This window comes from Colletotrichum higginsianum, chromosome 10 (assembly GCF_001672515.1).
Source record: "Colletotrichum higginsianum IMI 349063 chromosome 10, whole genome shotgun sequence".
NCBI classification, from domain to species: Eukaryota; Fungi; Ascomycota; class Sordariomycetes; order Glomerellales; family Glomerellaceae; genus Colletotrichum; species Colletotrichum higginsianum.
The window spans coordinates 947,398-967,345 of NC_030962.1; the positions used below are offsets into that span (position 1 = coordinate 947,398).

The window sequence follows — 19,948 nt, forward strand, 5'->3', positions numbered from 1 at the left end:
GAACGATTGCACAACCGTCATGCGAAAGACCGATGCTATTCCCCATTCACCCATACGTGCCCGGGTCTAGTGTATTGCACCGACTCCGACTCTCCCCCCCCCTTCCATCACCTCGCCATCAGTTCTGAGCCCCTCGACGCTCGCGATTCCTAATAGAGGCGCTAACCACGAACTTGTGATTATCGGTCGTTATCATCCGCGGGGCCTGATGCCACTGCCATTGGGCAAAACCAAGGACCGCCACTTCTGCCACGGCCCATCACCCGGCATTGTCACCTCCTCCCACAGCTGCGGGTCGTCCAGGGGCTCCCTGGTCCATGGGCGGAACTGACCTGGCTCCCGGAATTCCTGCCAACGGTCTTACCCGCATTCGACGGCACTTGCAGGATGTTCGAACCCCTCCCCCAGCCGTGGCCCTCCCATTCCAAGATGCCTCTCTCAGTCCTAGTCCATAGGACATAACAAAGACTCGACTGACGCGATCCAGCCTGAGACACGTCTTCGGCGGCGCGAGGGGGGAGCTCCTCAGGGTGTCCCGATTAGTGACATCAGAATATCCGCTTCCATGGCACACCCACCCCCACCTAGCTGGTGTAGTCGGCGGCGGCCTTATCTGAGCCCCCCTAAATCCTCGTCGCCTCCCCTCGATCCCCCACCCCACGCGTATTTTATTGCATTGCGAGAATACACGCAGACGAGAGACTGGATACCGACTGTGTGAGCCCGCAATGTCTACTCCGCCTCAGAATGTCGTAGTGGAGCCCGACGACTTCAACGACAACGACTCATCGCTGGGAGATGTACGACACCTCCGGCGCCAGCTTCCCGAGGGCGTGAGACGCTGACATCCGTGCAACAGGACGGCACGTCGTCGACGGCAAGCCTGAATAGCTCCATCCTCGACTACCGCAAAGAGAACGGTCGCACCTATCACCGATACCGCGATGGGAGTATGTGATACACGCCCGTCGGCAGCCCCTCATGATGCTTCACTGACACCAACGCGACATGAAGAGTACCACTTCCCCAACGATGAGGCCGAGAACGAAAGATTAGGTGGGTGCCCTTTGCGATATCCCACGACGAAGGCGCGCATAGGGAAAGAAGGGCTGGCCACTGCTGATGCCTCGTAAAGACCTTCAACATCACATTTTCGATCTCTCCTTCGACGGCAAGCTGGGATTGGCTCCCCCCAACGATCCCGATGCCAAAGTCGGCCGCGTCCTGGACCTAGGGACAGGCACGGGCATCTGGGCCATGGACTACGGTGACGATCACCCCGGTGCCGAGGTTGGTATCATCACGACCGTTGCTGCCGACCGACGTTTGATCTGACCACCATGCCTCTCCTTAGGTCATTGGTGTCGACCTGTCACCCACGCAGCCGCAGTTGTGCGTGTTATCCGCCTTGCCATTGGAACGACAAGGAAACGTCCACTAACAGGTGTCTACAGCGTCCCGCCTAACGTCAAGTTCGAGATCGACGACATCGAGGACAGCTGGACGTACTCGCAGCCGTTCGACTACGTCCACAGCCGCATGATGAACACCAGCATCTCTAACTGGGAGGAGTACCTCCGCCAATCTTTCAAGTACTTTCTTCAGCTACCATCCCCCCCTTCCCCCTTCTCCCTCCCTCCTTCTAGAACCACCGTTTCGCATTCTGACAAATCCCCTTTGCAGATACCTCAACCCCGGCGGCTGGCTCGAGCTCCAGGAGTTCGCCCTGCCGGTCTCCGACGACGACACCCTGACCGAGGAGCACGCCCTCTACCAGTCCATGAAGTACCTCGGCGAGGCCGCCGCCAAGACGAACCGGGCCTTCGTCGACCTCGACGCCCTCAAGCCCATGATGGAGGCCGCCGGCTTCGTCGACGTCGCCGAGATGCGCTTCAAGTGGCCCAGCAACACGTGGCCGCGCCACCCCAAGTTCAAGGAGCTCGGCGCCTGGAACTACGAGAACATCACCACCGGCCTGCAGGGGTTCCTCATGGCCGCCCTGACGCGCGGGCTCGGCTGGAGGGCCGACGAGGTCAACGTGCTCGCGGCGCAGGCCCGGAAGGACGTCGGCGACAAGAGCATCCACGCGTACTGGCCCATGTGAGTCTCCCGTCCGCTGCCGCGCTACTACGTTCCGCGGTGGGAAAGATGGGGGGAATGGGGATCCCCGTCGTTTGTGTCTTTATGGACTAACCTTACTCGCGCCAGGATCGTTGTTTATGGGAGGAAACCCGCGGCCGGGTAGGTGGGAGGAAGCGTAGGCGAGAAAGCTCCGAATATCGTCGGGCCGAGATTTGGAGGACCGGGCCGGATTATGGGTCGTCAGCACGGGGCGGCCTCCGCAACTCCACTTCGGAGGTCCCACATTTTCGGCGACAAGGAAAAAGGAACTGAAAGAAAATTTTGACAAGAAGCCATCGAGATTTTCTCGGACACACCGAAACCTGACCCAGACCCAGACCCAAAACCCTACACGCACTCCACACCCCAATTCCTCCATAATGCCACTGGACAGCAGCTCTTCCAACAATTCAAACAATAACCCGCCTTGCTAGCTCAATCGGTAGAGCGTGAGACTCTTAATCTCAAGGTTGCGGGTTCGACCCCCGCGTGAGGCTCAAATCCTCACCACGATTGGCAATGCCACTCCACGGGTTACTCTTTTGTCTCTTGGTCACATTGGCGAACTTCTTTTTTGTTTTCAGAGATGCCTACTACCTACCCAACCTACCCATATTGTGTACACACACACATTGAGAGAGAAAGAGCCACTTCGTCGATTTCATCACCAATATCGGGGACATTTTCTCCATAACGAATAAACTCAACCCGAGCATGACCAGGCACGATGAACGAAACAAGTAAAAGTGGTATCATTGTAGAATATTATCCCAAAAGGTTGATGAAAGGCTCCGGCCACTTGCCCATCAGCAGCGGCCGGTCCCCGAGCCTCCCGCTCACTGGCGCCAAGATCCTCAGCTTGCGCTTCTCCTTGTCGATGTCCGCTACGTACACATAGCCCATCACGTTGGCCGCCCTGATAGCCTCTGGCGAGTCCTTGACCGAGGCGTACACGATGGCGAGGGTCCAATGAGCCATAAGCTGAGCTGGGTCGACCCGCATAAGGCCGCCATCAGCGTTTCCGTACATCGAGTCTGTGTGTTGTGTCAGCATGACCCGCCCCGTTGATGAAGCGCGAGTCGCGTAGGGCATACTCACAATCGCCTATTCTGAAGATTGCCAGACTGTCAAAGTCGACCTGTTGCGTGGCGGGGCTGAGGGTCTGACCGATGCTGCCGAAGAAGTACTCCTTAATGGAAGCCTCGCATGCCTGCTGCATGAATCCCACATCGCGCTCGACTACGCCATCCGACTTGTCCAACAGGAGGATGCTGTATGGCTCTCCGAGGCTGGTCCTCTCTGTCGAGAACCGCTTGATCAGCTCCGCGTTGAGATGTGACGAGCCCAACACGATGATGATGTTTACTGCTGACTGTCAGTACAAGGCGTTTCAGAGGAAAAGTCGGGTGGAGGCCGGCACCCAACGGGGACACGGAATGTCATCGGAAGCCCTACCTGAAAGCTCGTCTACAATGTGGGCAAGAATATCCATGCCGTTGACGCTGTTCTCGCTCACGGCCGGGGTATCGATGATCATGCCAGAGCTCTTCACCTCGGCATCTTTCCCCAGCCTCGACGTCACCGTTGCCGCCATCTTACTCACGAGCTCCTGGTACTTCTTCTGGTCCTCCTCGGCGCTGGCGTGGCCGTAGTAGTAGACTAGCGGCAGCTTGACGGGCACCTGGCTCGGCCCGCTCGTCGGGGTCGTGCCCCAGCCGTCGACGGCCTCGACGTCGAGTATGGTGCCGATGACGCTCGCGCTTAGGGTACCTGGCAAGCTCAGCATGCCCTCTTTGGGGTCCGTATTGACGACCAACGGCTGTGCCCCAACTCTCGTGGCGTAGCTCGTCAGGGTGCGAACCAGGCTCGTCTTGCCCGTTGAAGGCGGTCCACAGATGGCGATGCGTGGGCCCTCTCTCCTCTCGGCGGCAGCACGCTGACGCATGGCGGTGAGCTGGAAGTGCAGGTTCAGGGTGGCGTTGGCGGGCGAGTCTTGTGGTTTGGCGTACTCGGCGAGGGAATCGGTGGTGAGGCTGCCTTCAACCTCGAGCTCGCAGCCCTGGAGGGTGAGGATCTTGGACTTGACGCCGCCAAAAGTGTAGGCGTGCTGCAGGGCGAGCTCGGTGCCATCCTTTTCGGCGGTGCCCGAAAGGAGCTTCAATTTGATGTGGGTGTCAAAGGCGACCTCGAAACGCCATTCCCAGAAGGGCTGGAGGCGGATCGTGCGGGTTTGGTTGGCGGACGTCGGTTGCTGCGAAGGCGGTGGTCAGTTTGCGTTCTCGACCAAGGCGTGGGCGCGGAGGGGTAGAGAGGCGATTGAACGTACTGGAGCCACGAGGTGGCCCAAGCCGGGGATAGACATGTTGACTATCTGTTGATCATGGAGTATACCAGCAATTGTGTCGCGGTCGTTTGGCTGCTGGGGGATGGGGAAGCGAGAAGGTCGACGACAACTAGAGTCGGCGCGCAGGAAATGTTCTGAGACGCGACGACCTAATTAAGATTTAATGGCTACCAATTGGTTCCTAGGTAGGTAGGTAGGTGCCTGTATCTGTACCTTGGCAGGTACCGCCTACTATCTGGGTACCTGGAGGGAGCTTGACATCACAGGGTCGACATGGTCTGTGCAGAAGCTCCCACTATCGAAGCACCTAACAGGATTAGTCTGCTGGGGGCATGTTTACCTAATGGATAGAAGCGGGGCGCCAGCATGGGGTACTACCGAGCTACTTCAGCATCCGACATCAACTGACAACGCGGAGGGGATCCCAGGCGAAGCTGAGCAGTGTTGCAATCATGTCTTCTCATTGACCATGCGAGATCAGAACTTCAAAATGATTCCATGATGGGCTAGTTCCCTCTTCCTTCCGAAACACCATCTTTCACATCCCAGATGCCAACATGTCTCCTCCAATGCTTCGTATCATGGGTCCTGAGCACCAAAACTTGAGACAAATATTTGAATGTATAGCCTGCGATGGAAAGGGACTATGACTACACTCTAGTAGGTTCGGTTCTTAAGGCAATTACTCAATGTTGGGAGGTTCTGGTGGTCAGAGATGTTTGATCCTCCACAAATCGACAGATCCCGAGCTCGGTTCTCCTGTCAAAGTCGCCATAGAGTATAAGAAGCCTCGATGTTCATTGAATCCTTCCTCTGAGCCCCTTTCTGGAAGCAGCGAGCGATTCACAAGCGGTTGAGTTGGCAGCCTGGCCATAGGTAACCGTGAAATATGGAGTAATGCATTTGATCAGTAACAGGATGGTTTGATCGTTGGAAGAGAGAAAACGTACCGTCGAGACCGTTGAATACCTGACAAATCTTTCAGGAAAGATTGAAAAAAGAACGAAGGAGCCTGATACACAGCTTTTGTAGAACCAGAGACATGGATCGTAGCGTGATTCGAACACGCCTCCCTGAGGGACACCAGGCGCCGAAGCGCCATACGACCTTTTTGGGCCCTCGCCCGTAGGATTTCTCCACTACAAATCAAAAGAAAATAGGCCTTAGCTCATCGGATTTCTCCCACAACAAATCATGAAAGAGTAGGTTTTCACCGTAACAAAAGGATTGCGGTCCTTCTCCATTCTGGCGGGAGGTAAGAGTTATGCGACAAGGTCCATGAGGTGACCTAAGTGCGGACGTGGTCAACGCCTAGGGTTGGCTGGAGCATCGTTGACTACTTATAGTCTTCTCTTCTTGGCCGACGGAAAGCTCTGGTTGTCGTTCTCGCTGCTGTTTTGGTTCCAGCCCTGGCACTCGAACATATCATCTGGTTCCCGTTTGATACCGTGAGAGGGGACAGCGTAGTCTCCTGCCGGGAGCTGAAGGAGTCGAAGGCGGGGGGTATGGCAGCGGCGTGGGTGGCAGCGGCGTAGGTGGGGGCGGCGAAGGGAGGGATGACGGGGGCGGTGGCAGCGACAGCAGCAGGGGCGGTTATGTGAGGCGTTGTGAGAGGGGTGGCGGCAGCGACGGCAGCAGCAATGGCGACGGCGATGGTGGGAGCGACAGCGGCAGCGATGACGGGAGCCATGAAGGGAGCCATAGCATGATTCATAACAGCAGCAATGCCGGGGGTGATGGCGGCAGCGATGATAGCAGCGGTGGCGGGAGGAGGAGGGAGAGCTGGGATGGCGAGAGCGGCGGAGGTGGGCGCAGGGAAGTTGGGAGCAGCTGCCTGATTGTTGCGGTGCTCTGGGTTCTACAAGTTACATAGTTAGTGCTGAAAACATAGGAAAGTGTAAAAAGGATGGGTTTTCAAGAACTCACCGTTCTCCTGGCTGCTCGGTCGAGGATGACGGGACGACCACGGATCTCCAGGTCCGTCAGCTCGCCCTCAGCCGCCCTGGCATCGGGGCGCTGGTTGAACCCAACCATCACCGAGCCCGTATGGCGATTTGGGTAGGTGAACTGACCCGGGCGTGCTGACGACCAGAAGAATTTGGCCGAGTCGGGACTCGTGAGCTTAGCCAAAACGATGGCCTCGATTTCGGCCCGATCGGCTTTGAAGTTGAGGTTACGAAGAAAGAGAAGGCGTCGGGCCTTCCGATACTCCTTGATCTGTTCCTCAAACTGCTCGTCACAATGAACCATTCTGTTCCATGTGTTAGCTACCAACTCTCGGGGTTTGCCAGCACTAGGAGGAGCAACGTGCTGAACAGGGTGAGATACATACTTCGCTGTCATGTTGGAGATGGTAGCGTTTGTTTGTCTGTTTATTTGTGGGTGGTTTTCAATGGCTTTGATTTTGTGATCAAACTTTTGCTTGTTGGTTGTTCGTCGAGTTGCTGGGTGATGGTTTCTAAATGTTTTCTTGCTAAGTGAGAAGAAGGTGCGCCGTGTAAAAGGAGTCAGAGGGACTGAGATGGGAGGGCAGTGGTATCCCACTATCACAAAATGGAAGCCACAGTAACCAAAGCTGTGGGTTGATTGGCCGTAACCGGGTGCTCCTGCCTTTTCAAGGTTTGAAACCGCGCAGCGCTCCTGCCCCAGTGTTAGGCTTCTACGCCGTTCAGGTCACTTTGGACACAACGTTGAGCGGATTGTGATTTCTACTGCTGCTCACATTGCTGATGAGAATATTTTTAATGTAATTCAAAATACTTAGAAGCCCTTTTAAATATCTTAAAGATTGGATTATGGGCTAGTTGACTTGGTATTCTAAGGCAACGCTACATGAAGGTGGTTCACAGCAGGTCTGGGCCTCATGTCGTCCATCGTGTTTCTGGATGCTAGGAGGTGGATGATTCATGTGATAGAGTAAGAGTGATTAGAAAATCGAGACAAGACGAAAGAGCAAGTAAACACAAGAAGCTTCCAGCGAGTTTGCTTCATCCCACAATTGCAGACATGGGCTGTGGATGATAAGAAGAACGGATAGGACCACTGAAGGTGAATCGACGTCCAAAGCGATCTGAGAATCCATCTTCCTCGCTGACTCATCCCAAGCACTTTCCGCGTCGGCTGAATATTCTTCCGTGTCTCCAAATTCCGGGCCCTGTTCCTGTCAGCCCCGGACTAGGACCATTACGCAAGCCCCCACGCCTCCCCATCGTGCAGCCAGCTTCGCCACAGCCCACTAGCTCATCGCTGCCTGCACCTGCTGACCTGCGTCACCTCACCTTTCAATCCCGTTCCACTCACTGTCGCCTCCCCCGAAAGCCCCCCCAAACTTCAAAAAGGCATCAACACCCTAAACAAAACAGTTTGCGACACTCCCACATAATTCTTTCCCTACCTCTCCCCACGAACTACACACCGACAATCGCACAATGTGCTCCGCAGACATCTTCCTCGGCCTTCTGGCCCTCCTCTTCCCGCCTCTGCCTGGTACGATTCCCTCACGCCCTGCCCCGCATCGCATTCCACAGCCCACGCTTGCGATGACATATCCCACTTCGAGAGATCACAGAACATGGCTAACGTGCGAAACAAACAGTCTGGGTGAAGCGCGGCATCTGCTCCGCAGACTCCATCATCAACATCCTCCTCTGTCTCCTGGGCTACGTACGTTCTCCATCGGAACCCACCCTCCTTCTTTGCGATAAACTAACGTGAGTCCTCGCCAGGTCCCCGGCCTCATCCACGCCTGGTACATCATCGCCAAGTTCCCCGAGCCGGACTACGAGTACGAGTCCGTCCCCCAGCAGGACCGCGAAGGCGGCCGCGTCACCTACGTCTTCGTCCACGGCAACGGCAACGGCCACGGCCCGCACACCCAGCAGCCCCAGCAGCAGCCCCGTCCCACGCAGAACAACGGCAAGGGCGGCAACAACGTCAGCTACGGCACCACCAACAACCCGAATAACTCGGGCAATGCCGCCGCCGGTGGCTCGAGCAGACCCCAACAGCCCCAGCCGTACCAGGACCAGACGGCAGGCGAGGGTAGCAGCGACGGCGCCGTGCCGCCTAGCTACGCCGACGTCGTTGCTGGCGACAACAAGATCCAGACTCGGGATTAGAGCAGTCGGAGGCGGACGGGCGGCGCCGAGGTTTATTGGTGCTGTCTCTTGTTAAAGATCAACTCTGAGAGGCCTCTGCTTCTCCGCTAGCTCGGTCGGCCACGTCTGGCTGTTATTGTATTGGTTCATGTAACTTTGGCTTCGGGATTTTGCGGGCGGAGTTTGGATTCTATCAAACGACACAGCTTCGCCTCTTTGGAGTTTTGGACGGGGCGGGATGACGAATTAATGCGCTGCTGCACGAGTTTTACGCGAGACATTGGTGCAAATTATCCGTTGCATCATCTATTTAGTTGGATGCTTCGAACTCTCCTGAAAGATGGGGTATCTTGATCTAATCTTTTCGAAACGCCGGTCCTTCGCCCACGGTGTCTCAAGAACTCTAATATCAGGACTCCTTCCGAACGCCCAAACCATATGTGCCACTAATGATCCCAAATCCCTCGACGGCCCTTTCCTTCCCTAAGAGTCCAACGTCTTCTGCTCGTTCGCATCGACATGAACTCCTTCGCTATCCATCTTGACGGCCGACGGGGGAGGGCGGTCGCAGGGCACAGGCTCTTTGTAGTGCTGCATGAGGTTCTGTGGCAGAAAGGTGTGCCATTCCACAAGCACGAGACGAGCCTGTTTGATAAACTTGATGTCAATGTTGAGCTCGCAGACGCAAAGCTGCAGCTTAAATCCGGGTTGCAGTCTCACGAGGATGGCGTCGTCCAGAAAGAAGGTTACCTCCTCCTTGGGTAGCTCAAAGTCTGCTCCGCGATCGTAACCGTCCTCAATCAGGCACGGCTTGGCAACGATTGAGCCGACAGGAGCGAATGGTCCTCCCTTGTCTAGCCTGATGCTGCGGACGAGCTTGCGCGATTCGATCGTCGGGCGGTGAACAGCCACAACCTCCATGTCACATTCCTCCTCGCTGACGACTTTGATGGACTTGTCGGCCAAGCCCTTCATGACAGCATCGTACTGCTGTTGGGTTCCCGCCGTTGTGATAGCGATCTTCAAAATATCCTCGGCTGCGAAGTCCTTGGGTCTTTGAAACTCGCCTTCACCGAAGAAGTGAAAGTCACCACAGAACAGCTCCAAAAGCGCCAGGTTGAATTCCCCTGGGAAGCGCAGGAGCGCTTGGTGAGCTTGAGGCAGCTCGACTTTGGCTTTCTGGCAAATAGCTAGGGCTTCTTTGACGTTGGCGTTGTATTCGGGACACACGTCATGCTGGAGGACGTAGGTGAGGAAGTTCTCCAGCACGCCGACGGCCTTGCCCATCTGGGCGTAGTCCCACGCCGTCATCGTCGGAAGATTCTCGGACAGGAAGCCTGCGGCGACGCCGGCGAAGTCGACGTCCCAGTCATCTGGATCGTTATCGTTGTAGAAGCGACTGCCGCCGCCGGACATGTGAACGGTGTCGATGGCCGCAGCGCTCCGCTTTTCCTCTGGAGACATGTCCTTTAAGTCGGCATCGACGTTGCCACCGAACATGCGCGGGGTGGAGTCAATACCACCGAGAAAGAGGTACTTGTTAAACATCTGGTCCGAGGCACCCAGACGTCGTCGGGCGCGGTAGCGCTGGATGCATGTTTCGATGCGTCTTACGTGTGTTAGTTGGGTGACTGAGAGGGAGAGAAGGATTGTTGACTTACTCGACGAACGGAAGATCTCTACAAGTCCACGTTAGTCTGCGCCCCAGGAAGGTTCACGTCAGAGAAAGGCCTGCTTACGGATGGTAGAGATTCTCGCGTTCTTCTTGGGCTTCGGCAGGGGTCATGGGAGGGTCGGCGTAGAATTCTAAGAGGATGTCAGCAAGGGACGGCCGCGTTCGAATGTGACCCAACGAGACGAGAAGTACCCTCGAAGCCGGTGCCGCGATACTTGTGTAAAGCCGTAGGGCCGCGGTCGCTGGTGCACTTCTTTTTCTTGCCGTTCGCCATGTTTGAAGTTGTTGCGGAGGAGAGTTTTGGTGTTAGGAGGAATGACTGTCAGTTTTATCAGCGGAACTTCAGTCTCAGAGCATGCTGCAGCAAACGGACGATCGATGTCAAGGTGCAGGAAGAAGCTCGGGTTGTTGCAGGTAACGGACAAAAGATTGATGTTATTCTGAAGAAATCGATGGAAAGAGAAAGAGCATTCAGTTGCTTCGCGGACCCTTCCCGACCTGTAACTTGGCTCTCGTCCTTCATCCTTCCAGAAGCAAGAAGGGCCAAGCAGCGCCTCTTTCCTCTATTGCATTCTGCGTTCTGAAAATGAATACATACTTGCAACATGGAAAGAAGCATCTAGGACACGTGTACTTTCCCCATGATGAGACAGATCACGGTGCACTGAACAGCGTTCTATTCCCAAGAAACCACTACATACCACTGATGCTGCCGGTCTGTTCTGTAAATCACAGATCTGACCTGTCGAAGACTTCCTTTGCGGACCAATCGCACTAGGCTTTCGCAGCCATCGGAGGCCTGCCGCTGGCGATCGCTGGGCAATCACTGACAGCAAACCAATGATATTCGAGATCCCGGGTTCGCCAGGGGGGGATCGTAATGCAGGCCTGTCAATTGTTGAAAGTTTGTGGGAAACACTGGTCACTCTTGCAACTGGAACTGTGTTCGAAGCCTGTCAAGGTAGGTCGACTGCTTGCTCGAGGCGGAATCTGGGGCGGAGTGATGGCATGCATGGGTGGAGGTGCGTTCGTATATTCGTGCCGCAGGAGTGGATGGGAGCTGACGAAGACGACGGGCTGCACACGGCTCACTTGGGCGCGGCGTGCTGGAGGGAAGCCCAGCTGACCCGACAAATCCTGACAGGAGCGTCTGCATGCTCGAGCGGGCGAGGAGGAGACGGGCTGATGTAGGAGTATCGTTTGCCGAATGACGGCGGTGAGACCACGTCCAGAGCGGTCAATCAGCCAGACATGGCTGCTCGAGACCCCCCCAGCTGATGTGATGTTGCAAAAAGAAAGAGAGTCCAGTCCGGTGCCACCCGATTCACATCGCGAGCGTGGCAATGCAACACGGCGGCATGGGACGGGTGTCGTGTCGTGTCGTGTCGTGTCGTGCTGCACCTGTCCCACGGGGACGGTCTGGTCCAGGCCTCGGCCATGGCAAAACAAAAAGACTTGTCGAAGAGGTCATCGTGTAGTCGTTGCCCGCTGGTCATGCATGCCATTGGGCCGCGAATGACCTCGACAGCGAGGAGTCTTTGTAATGATCAGGCTCTATTCTGGGCCAAATCGGATTGTGGCCGGCTGAGCTGTCATGGAAAAGATGTCTGATGCATCAGTCTGCAGTTTGCATAATACGTTTAGTGCATCGTCCTCGTCCTTATCCTCGTCCTCGTCTTCAGGCTTCGAGGGTGGGGAGTAGACGCCTGATCAGGTATGGCGATATGCCCATGACTGTGCTTCAAAGCCTCGATGTGCCGTGTCGTGCAAATAAAAGAGAAAGCGAGCTGCGCCCTATTCAGACCCTTCAAGCCCTTGAATGAGGAGAGAGACAGGGAAGTTGAATAAGGCACTCGGCCGACGACGACTGCGGCGCCTAGCCCCCCCGGCTTCAGAGCCACTGGGATATGGGGATATGGGCCACGGCTGGCTCAGGCAGTGGCTCGCGCGCCGAAGAGTGACATGGGCCAGTAGCTGGACAAGGCGGACTCGGGGGGAGGGAAGGGCTGAATGCGGATTTACAGTATTGACTTGGGGGACCAGAAGCCGCTAGTTGCGATTGTCAAATATCCCCGCGAGTAAGACTTTAGATGTTGTACGTGAGGAGGGGTTGTCGATGCTGTGGCTGAGTGAGAGAGATTCGCCGCGATTGCTGGGGTTGACCTCCGGTATTGGAGTAGGTAGTATCTGTTCAGGAGGAAGAGGGGATGCCCATGGCAATGAGTGACCCCAGGGACGGCGGCGGGCCTATTGTTTCCTACTTCCTCTCTCCCTGTCTTGTCGGGCTTGAGCCTTGGAGTTTGGGCAGAGGAAGTACCGCTGATTGCCTGCTTGGGCTATGGATGGTTGGATGGGTGAATGATTATGATGGAGGCCGCTTTCGAACGAGAGTGCAGGCTTGGGACTCGTCCACTGTCAACCTAGGTGTCGGGGTATCGTCCAGTGGCGCTGTTGTATCTCTACATGTAAGATTTGCCCAGGACTACTTGATGAAGTGCTTGGAATACAGGCACAGCCGCAGCCGCAGCAGGTACAGTACGTACCGCTGTCGCAAATGGGATTCTCAATTTCGCTCCCGCGCCCCCCAAAGCAATTTTGGGCTCTGAGCCTGAGCCTCTGTGACCCGTCGGTGACGGGCGTCCAAACATGCCCTCTGGTCTCTCATCGTGACTACGGATACGCCTCTCTGCATCCCCCTCCCCTCCCTCGAGTCCCCCTCCTGTCATCTAACCTTGTCCTGTATCCGTAGGCTGTTCCGGCTCATTCATTTTAACCCCCCTCGGTCCCTCCATCTTGCAACGCTCGTCTCTTCCAGACCGTCGATCCACTTCTTCCATGCCTCCATTCACTTCCCTCGCCAAGCCGCTCCGATTGCCGTTTACCGACAAGTGAGAGCGAGAGAGAGAAACACACTGAGTAAACACATTCACACATACGCCATACATATACGCACCTACATAGACTCGTTTTGCCACGCCGCGCGCTCTTCTCAGGCCATTTTCGATACAAAGCTTGCTCGCTCTTGCGCCATCTTCCCTGACATCCCAACGCACCAGCCGCCTCTAGGATCTCCCCTGAGCATGCGATTCGGCCTACAACCACCACTCTGAACAGCCGCCAGTCCTCTCCGGTTTTAATTACATTTTCCTCATCTTTCCTCTCTTCCTCCTGCGCAAACATGATGGGCAAGAAGGAAATTCCTGCCCGCGGGGACCTAGTTGACTACAACCACACTGTTGCTGGCCAGTAAGTAATAATAATCAAGCTCCGCTTCGCTCCGCTCGCCACAGACCCCCTTTCCACATTTCTACATGAGATGCATTCGCTAGCTGGTACGGCGAAAGGATTCTAACGTCGTGCCGCCATTCTCCAGTGCAGGAACCATGTGCGACGCCGACGGCGAGCTGTTCATCAAGCCCTGCACGCAGGCAGAGATCGATTTCTACAACTCGGCCAACGAGAACCACGCCGACTTCGCCGACCTGATGCCCCTGTTCATGGGCACCTTGATGCTCAGCGACTCTGCCGAGCTTAGTTCCATCGAAGACGGCGTACCCGGCCCCGTCGCATCAGCCGCTGCCAAGGAGGAGCTGACCCAATCCGTCACGGGACAGCCCAGTATCGCGCAAGAGTCGCACCAGGATAAGGAGAAGTGGGTGCAGAACAAGTCGAAAAGAATCAAGACGGACCAGGCTGTCGTGCTCGAGAACTCGGGATCTGGCTTCACGTCGCCCAACTTTCTCGATGTCAAGCTGGGCGTGAGGCTTTGGGCCGATGACGCGCCCGCCGAGAAGAAGCGGAGGTTCGACGAAATCACGCGCAAGACGACACATGGCCCCCTGGGCTTCAGAATCGCCGGCATGAAGGTTTGGCGCGGTTCGACCCTGAAGTCGGAGCTCGACCACGAGGACTACAAGATCTACGACAAGGACTACGGTCGTACCTACGTAAACACAGAGAACGTCGTCGAGAACTTCCGTAGGTTCATCTTCAACAAGACCGCCGGCATCGACGACGATTTGGCCCGTGCCGTGGCCCAAGCCTTCCTCCGTGACCTGCGCAACGTAGAAGAGGTCCTTTCTTCGAACGAAAGCAGGATGTACTCGGCCAGCCTCTTGTTCGTTTTCGAAGGCGACGGCGACAAACTGAAGGACGCCATCGCGCAGAACAACACGGCTGTCGATAGGGTCGAGGCGGTCGAGGCCTTGGTTGGGTCGAGCGAGAAGCCCGGTAGACCTGCCCTTAGAGTGGATAGTGGTATCGAGCTGATCGATGAAGACCGCGTGACCATTGATGCTGCCGTCAACGGAGGCGACGACGAAGACGAAGACGACGACGACGATGGCCCGACACTTCCCAAGATCTATTCCCTGAAGCTCATCGACTTCGCTCACGCGCAGTGGACGCCCGGCCAAGGCCCTGACGAGAATGCGCTCAAGGGTGTACGGAGTCTGATCAAGATTTTCGAGGAGCTGGTGCAATGAGGGCCGACTCTCCCATGAGCCGGCTCAACGATAGAACGCGGGGAGCGTATGGACTTCCCGGACCTACGGCTCTGGCAGCATGACGACGAACAAAAGTTTTACAAATCATGGTTTGTGGGACGGACAAGACCAAAACCAGGGACCTTCCAACAGCAGGCATCAGACGAGCACGTTTTGCTCAACGACTAAAATACCCAGATACAGCGCGTGGACAAGAGTTGCGGATTAGACATCGCTCCTCATGGGGACAGACGAACGGGTGGGCTCGCATTCAAGTCGTGATTATGACATTGAGGATAAGGATATATACCATCAACAACCGGCGTCAGGGTTCCCTTTCATTCATACAATACCATTACAGTTCCAGTCTTCGTCCTCTGACCCTCTGCTTCGCCATTCCTCCAATGAGTTCCGAGTAATAGCAGGGGATGCAAAGATCACCTCGTCAAAATATGGGACCTGCATGGAACCAATGCAGGTCGATTGGATTTGAAGTTGCGACGACACGGACGACATTTGCTGGCGACCCCACATTGACAATAGAAAGAATGCCTACCGGCGAGGGTATTTAGTGAAGGCGGGGTGGGCTGAAGCAGCCCAGTGTTAGTTCTGCTATAAAGCCTTTGGATTATCTTCAAGTCGTTATCCTTGGCCTTTCAGTATGGGACAAGCTAGTAAAGGTGACATCATAGGAGCCCTGGTGGATTACGAATGCCTTTCTAAAACTCTACTCTCCCAGGCAAGATGGTTCAAAACGAGGTTTGCAGTCACCAGTCGATCAGTTCGTCACGAACTTCTTCAGTGGATTCACAAGAAGAGTCTTGAAGAAGGTTCTTCCACTCACTCATATTGGCGAGAGTGGGGAATAGCTTCAAGCCCTGGACTCACCGAACTGGAGCCACCGCAGCGCTAAGATGTTTCGAAGATGCAGCTTGAATGAGGAGTGAGCGAATCTGGTGTTGTTCAAGTACCCGCCGTTGAAAGTGTCGCCAGTTGCGAAATGCTGGCAGCAGTGACATAACGACCGATATGCTGACGTAATTGAGGCGCGCTAGAGTCGGAACGGCAACTAGTTTCTCCGATCAGTCCCTGTCAGTGCTGTCATGTCTAGTTGTCGTCGCACGGCATGCGGCGACCTAGAACTTTTTGAGGCCTCAGCGACCATCGCAATCCGAGGTCCTGAATCACGACCCGGACACCTCACTGTACCCACGACCATGGACGACCTCCTGAACCTCGAGCTTCTGTCGCTCGTATCAAAGGTTACGTCTGAGCTGCAGAACCATTTGGGCGTCTCCGACAAGACCCTCGCCGAGTTTATCATCGCCCAGCGCGTCGACGCCGAGGACTACGATGCCTTCAAGAAGAAACTCGCCGCCATGGGCGCCGACTTCCCGCCGAGTTTGGTCGAGAGCGTCGATCGTCTCGTATTGACCATGCACCCGAAGATGAAGGGCAAGGCGCAGAAGAACGGCGCCGGCGCCGGCGGCAGCAGCGAGGACCAACACCACCGAAGCACCGCCGAGAAGGAGCAGATCTTCAGAGGTCTGTCTGTGCCGGATAAGCCGGTGGCATACGACAACATCGGAGACGGCGTGGATGCCATCGACGACACCCTGGCCTTGTTGGAAGGATTGGAGGGCAAGGCGCGGAAAGAAAAACCAGACTCGCGCAAGCGCAGTCGCAGTCCAGACGATGGTCGCGAAGCGCGGCGGAAACACAGAGGTCGGTCCAGGTCAAGGGAAAGAAGGAAACGAGACAAATACCGGTCGCGGTCTCGATCGTTCGACGATTACGAAAACGGGCCTTCTTTGAAGCAGAGAAGCAAACGACGCAACTACGACAACGAGGACGACGACCGGTTCAGGAGGGCACCTGAACCCGAGGTCGACGACGCCCCGCAGCTGCACAAGGTTTATAGCGGACACGTTACTGGGATCAAAGATTTCGGAGCGTTTGTCAACCTACACGGTGTTCGCGGCAAGGTCGACGGCTTGGTTCACATCTCGAGGCTGGTGGAAGGCCAACGGGTCAACCATCCCTCTGACCTGCTGACCAAAGGCCAGGAGGTCAAGGTCAAGGTTGTCAACATTGAAGGAAACAGGGTAGGCCTTTCCATGAAAGAGGTCGACCAAGAGACCGGACTGGATCTCCACCCAGAAGTCAGGATATCGTCGGGAGCGAACCTGGAAGCGCTGGGTGGCGGCGGCAGTCGAAACAACAACATGTTTGACGACACGCCGATGCCGCCGCCGCAACACCAGCCTCGTCGACAAAAGAAGCGCATGACATCGCCGGAGAGATGGGAGATACGACAGTTGATCGCATCTGGTGTTGCAAAGGCATCCGACTACCCCGACCTGGAAGAAGACTATAATGCAACCCTCAGAGGCGACGGCGAGCTGGAGCTGGAACAGGAGGTCGACATCGAGGTCCGAGAGGAGGAGCCGCCGTTCTTGGCGGGTCAGACGAAGCAGTCACTCGAGCTGTCACCCATCCGCGTTGTCAAAGCGCCAGACGGCTCAATGAACCGAGCTGCCATGTCGGGCACTGCGCTCGCAAAGGAGAGAAAGGAGCTCAAGCAGCAAGAGGCGGAAGCAGCGGCGGCCGAAGACTCCAAGGTCGACCTCTCTGCGCAGTGGAACGACCCGATGGCGGACCCTGACAAGCGCAAGTTCGCCAGCGATCTACGGAATGCCAAGTCGCAGATGGGACAGAACAAGCCCGACGCCGTGCCGGAATGGAAGCGAGCGGTGGCGCCAAAGGACCAAGCATTCGGCAAGCGGACCAACATGAGCATCAAGGACCAGAGAGAATCCTTGCCCGTTTATGCGTTCCGACGCAAGTTCTTGGATGCCGTCAGGGAGCACCAGGTCATGGTCGTCATTGGAGAAACCGGCTCGGGCAAGACGACGCAACTGACGCAGTATCTCGCCGAAGACGGCTTCGCCAACCACGGAGTCATTGGCTGCACACAACCCCGACGCGTGGCCGCCATGTCCGTCGCGAAGCGTGTGGCCGAGGAAGTTGGCACCCCCCTCGGCGAGGCCGTCGGATACACGATTCGTTTTGAGGACAAGACCAGCCCGGCGACCAAGATCAAGTATATGACGGACGGTATGCTGCAGCGTGAGATCCTGGTGGACCCGGACCTGAGGCGGTACTCGGTCATCATGCTTGACGAGGCCCACGAACGCACAATTTCTACGGATGTCTTGTTCGCGCTGCTGAAGAAGACGATGAAGCGCCGGAAGGACTTGAAGGTCATCGCCACATCAGCAACGCTGGATGCCGACAAGTTCTCGTCGTACTTTGACGGATGCCCCATCTTTACCATTCCCGGCCGAACGTTCCCTGTCGAGATCCTCTACTCCCGCGAACCGGAGTCCGACTATCTCGATGCCGCACTGGTCACTGTCATGCAGATTCACCTCACCGAGCCTCCTGGTGACATTCTGCTATTCTTGACAGGCCAGGAAGAAATTGACACGTCTTGCGAGATCCTGTATGAGCGGATGAAAGCTTTGGGGCCAAACGTCCCAGAGCTTATCATTCTACCGGTGTACTCGGCACTTCCTAACGAGATGCAGAGCCGCATCTTCGACCCTGCACCTCCTGGCTGCCGAAAGGTAGTCATTGCCACCAACATCGCCGAGACCTCCATCACCATCGACAACATCTATTTCGTCGTCGACCCTGGTTTCGTCAAGCAGAACGCCTACGACCCGAAGCTCGGCATGGACTCGCTTGTCGTGACCCCGATTTCACAGGCGCAGGCCAACCAACGTGCTGGTCGTGCGGGACGTACGGGGCCTGGAAAATGCTTCCGTCTCTATACCGAGGCTGCCTACCAGTCGGAAATGCTGCCGACGACGATCCCTGAAATCCAGCGCCAGAACCTGTCCCACGTCATTCTCATGCTCAAAGCGATGGGCATCAACGACCTGCTGCACTTCGACTTCATGGACCCTCCGCCCATCAACACGATGCTCACGGCGTTGGAGGAGCTCTACGCCCTTAGCGCGCTTGACGACGAGGGCCTTCTCACGCGTCTAGGGAGGAAGATGGCGGACTTCCCTATGGAGCCGTCACTGGCCAAGGTGCTTATCATCTCGGTAGACATGAAGTGCTCGGCCGAGATGCTCATCATCGTGGCGATGCTGAATCTGCCCAACGTGTTTTACCGGCCCAAGGAGAAGCAGTCACAGGCGGACCAGAAGAAGGCCAAGTTCCACGACCCGCACGGCGACCACCTGACGCTCCTCAACGTGTACAATTCGTGGAAGCAGAGCAGCTACTCGAGCCCGTGGTGTTTCGAAAACTTCATCCAGGCGCGGTCGATGAAGCGGGCCAAGGACGTACACGACCAACTCGTCAAGATCATGGAGCGGTACCGGCACCCGATCCTCAGCTGCGGGCGCAACACGCAAATCGTGCGGCAGGCGCTCTGTTCGGGCTTCTTCCGCAACGCGGCGCGCAAGGACCCGCAGGAGGGCTACAAGACACTCATCGAGGGCACGCCGGTGTACCTACACCCGAGCTCGGCGCTGTTCGGCAAGCAGGCCGAGTGGGTAATTTACCACACGCTCGTGCTGACGACCAAGGAATACATGCACTGCACGACAAGCATTGAGCCCAAGTGGCTCGTGGACGCGGCGCCGACCTTCTTCAAGGTGGCGCCGACGGACCGGCTGTCGAAGAGGAAGAAGGCCGAAAGGATCCAGCCGCTGCACAACAAGTACGCGGGCGAGGATGACTGGAGGCTCAGCGCGCAGAGGAAGGGCGGGCGCGGCGGCGGCGGCGGCGGTACGTGGGGTTAGAAGAAGTTGTCTGTCCGTCCGTCTTTCTGTCTATCTGTCTGTCCGTGGGAAAAGCGTGGGGGGAAGACACAAGAAGGGGCCGAGACGAGGATTTAGGTCATTGTAATAGCTCAGTAAATATACCCAAGAAGAGTTCCGACACACTATGACATGGGCAGACGTGGCCTGGGGATCAGCGCGCATCTCGAATGCTTGGAATTTGGAATTCCTCTGGATGTGACTCCCGCTCCATGGGCCTTTTGTGACTCTAGCAGAGACACTTGCAGTCAAGAGGGACATGAAAGTTTGCCTGCCGGCGAGGTCAGACCAGTAAAACAAGGGGGGGGATGTTCTCAGAGAGGGCGGGCCGGAAAGTCATTTGTTGCGACGTTTTCACGACGCCAAAGCCGGCTGAGACCTTTGGGAGC

At 56.3% G+C, this 19,948-nt stretch overlaps 7 protein-coding genes across 7 annotated transcripts; 4 read left to right on the plus strand and 3 right to left on the minus strand.

The window, feature by feature from the left end:
- Window positions 1-728: 728 nt before the first annotated feature.
- On the plus strand, window positions 729-2,245 carry CH63R_13748 (Methyltransferase domain-containing protein; the record flags this gene model as incomplete). The annotated part of the gene is made up of 6 exons (XM_018308722.1): window positions 729-800; window positions 860-950; window positions 1,136-1,324; window positions 1,355-1,592; window positions 1,684-2,100; window positions 2,209-2,245. The coding sequence occupies 6 exons, from the start codon at window positions 729-731 to the stop codon at window positions 2,243-2,245; spliced, it is 1,044 nt and encodes a 347-aa protein (XP_018151040.1).
- A 641-nt stretch (window positions 2,246-2,886) lies between these two features.
- On the minus strand, window positions 2,887-4,483 carry CH63R_13749 (mRNA cleavage and polyadenylation factor CLP1; the record flags this gene model as incomplete). The annotated part of the gene is made up of 4 exons (XM_018308723.1): window positions 2,887-3,155; window positions 3,220-3,486; window positions 3,577-4,372; window positions 4,448-4,483. The coding sequence occupies 4 exons, from the start codon at window positions 4,481-4,483 to the stop codon at window positions 2,887-2,889; spliced, it is 1,368 nt and encodes a 455-aa protein (XP_018151041.1).
- Window positions 4,484-5,801: 1,318 nt separating this feature from the next.
- Window positions 5,802-6,808, minus strand: CH63R_13750 (uncharacterized protein; the record flags this gene model as incomplete). The annotated part of the gene is made up of 3 exons (XM_018308724.1): window positions 5,802-6,323; window positions 6,392-6,716; window positions 6,798-6,808. 3 exons carry the CDS (start codon window positions 6,806-6,808, stop codon window positions 5,802-5,804), a joined length of 858 nt encoding a protein of 285 aa, XP_018151042.1.
- Window positions 6,809-7,893: 1,085 nt separating this feature from the next.
- Window positions 7,894-8,583, plus strand: CH63R_13751 (Stress response rci; the record flags this gene model as incomplete). The annotated part of the gene is made up of 3 exons (XM_018308725.1): window positions 7,894-7,951; window positions 8,061-8,128; window positions 8,191-8,583. The coding sequence occupies 3 exons, from the start codon at window positions 7,894-7,896 to the stop codon at window positions 8,581-8,583; spliced, it is 519 nt and encodes a 172-aa protein (XP_018151043.1).
- Window positions 8,584-9,045: 462 nt separating this feature from the next.
- CH63R_13752 (Argonaute siRNA chaperone complex subunit Arb1) lies at window positions 9,046-10,511 on the minus strand (the record flags this gene model as incomplete). Its single annotated transcript, XM_018308726.1, has 3 exons — window positions 9,046-10,171; window positions 10,302-10,368; window positions 10,430-10,511. The coding sequence occupies 3 exons, from the start codon at window positions 10,509-10,511 to the stop codon at window positions 9,046-9,048; spliced, it is 1,275 nt and encodes a 424-aa protein (XP_018151044.1).
- Window positions 10,512-13,415: 2,904 nt separating this feature from the next.
- CH63R_13753 (Inositol polyphosphate kinase) lies at window positions 13,416-14,721 on the plus strand (the record flags this gene model as incomplete). The annotated part of the gene is made up of 2 exons (XM_018308727.1): window positions 13,416-13,483; window positions 13,611-14,721. 2 exons carry the CDS (start codon window positions 13,416-13,418, stop codon window positions 14,719-14,721), a joined length of 1,179 nt encoding a protein of 392 aa, XP_018151045.1.
- Window positions 14,722-15,824: 1,103 nt separating this feature from the next.
- CH63R_13754 (Helicase associated domain-containing protein) lies at window positions 15,825-19,541 on the plus strand (the record flags this gene model as incomplete). The annotated part of the gene is made up of 1 exon (XM_018308728.1): window positions 15,825-19,541. The coding sequence occupies one exon, from the start codon at window positions 15,825-15,827 to the stop codon at window positions 19,539-19,541; it is 3,717 nt and encodes a 1,238-aa protein (XP_018151046.1).
- Between the last annotated feature and the right edge of the window lie 407 nt (window positions 19,542-19,948).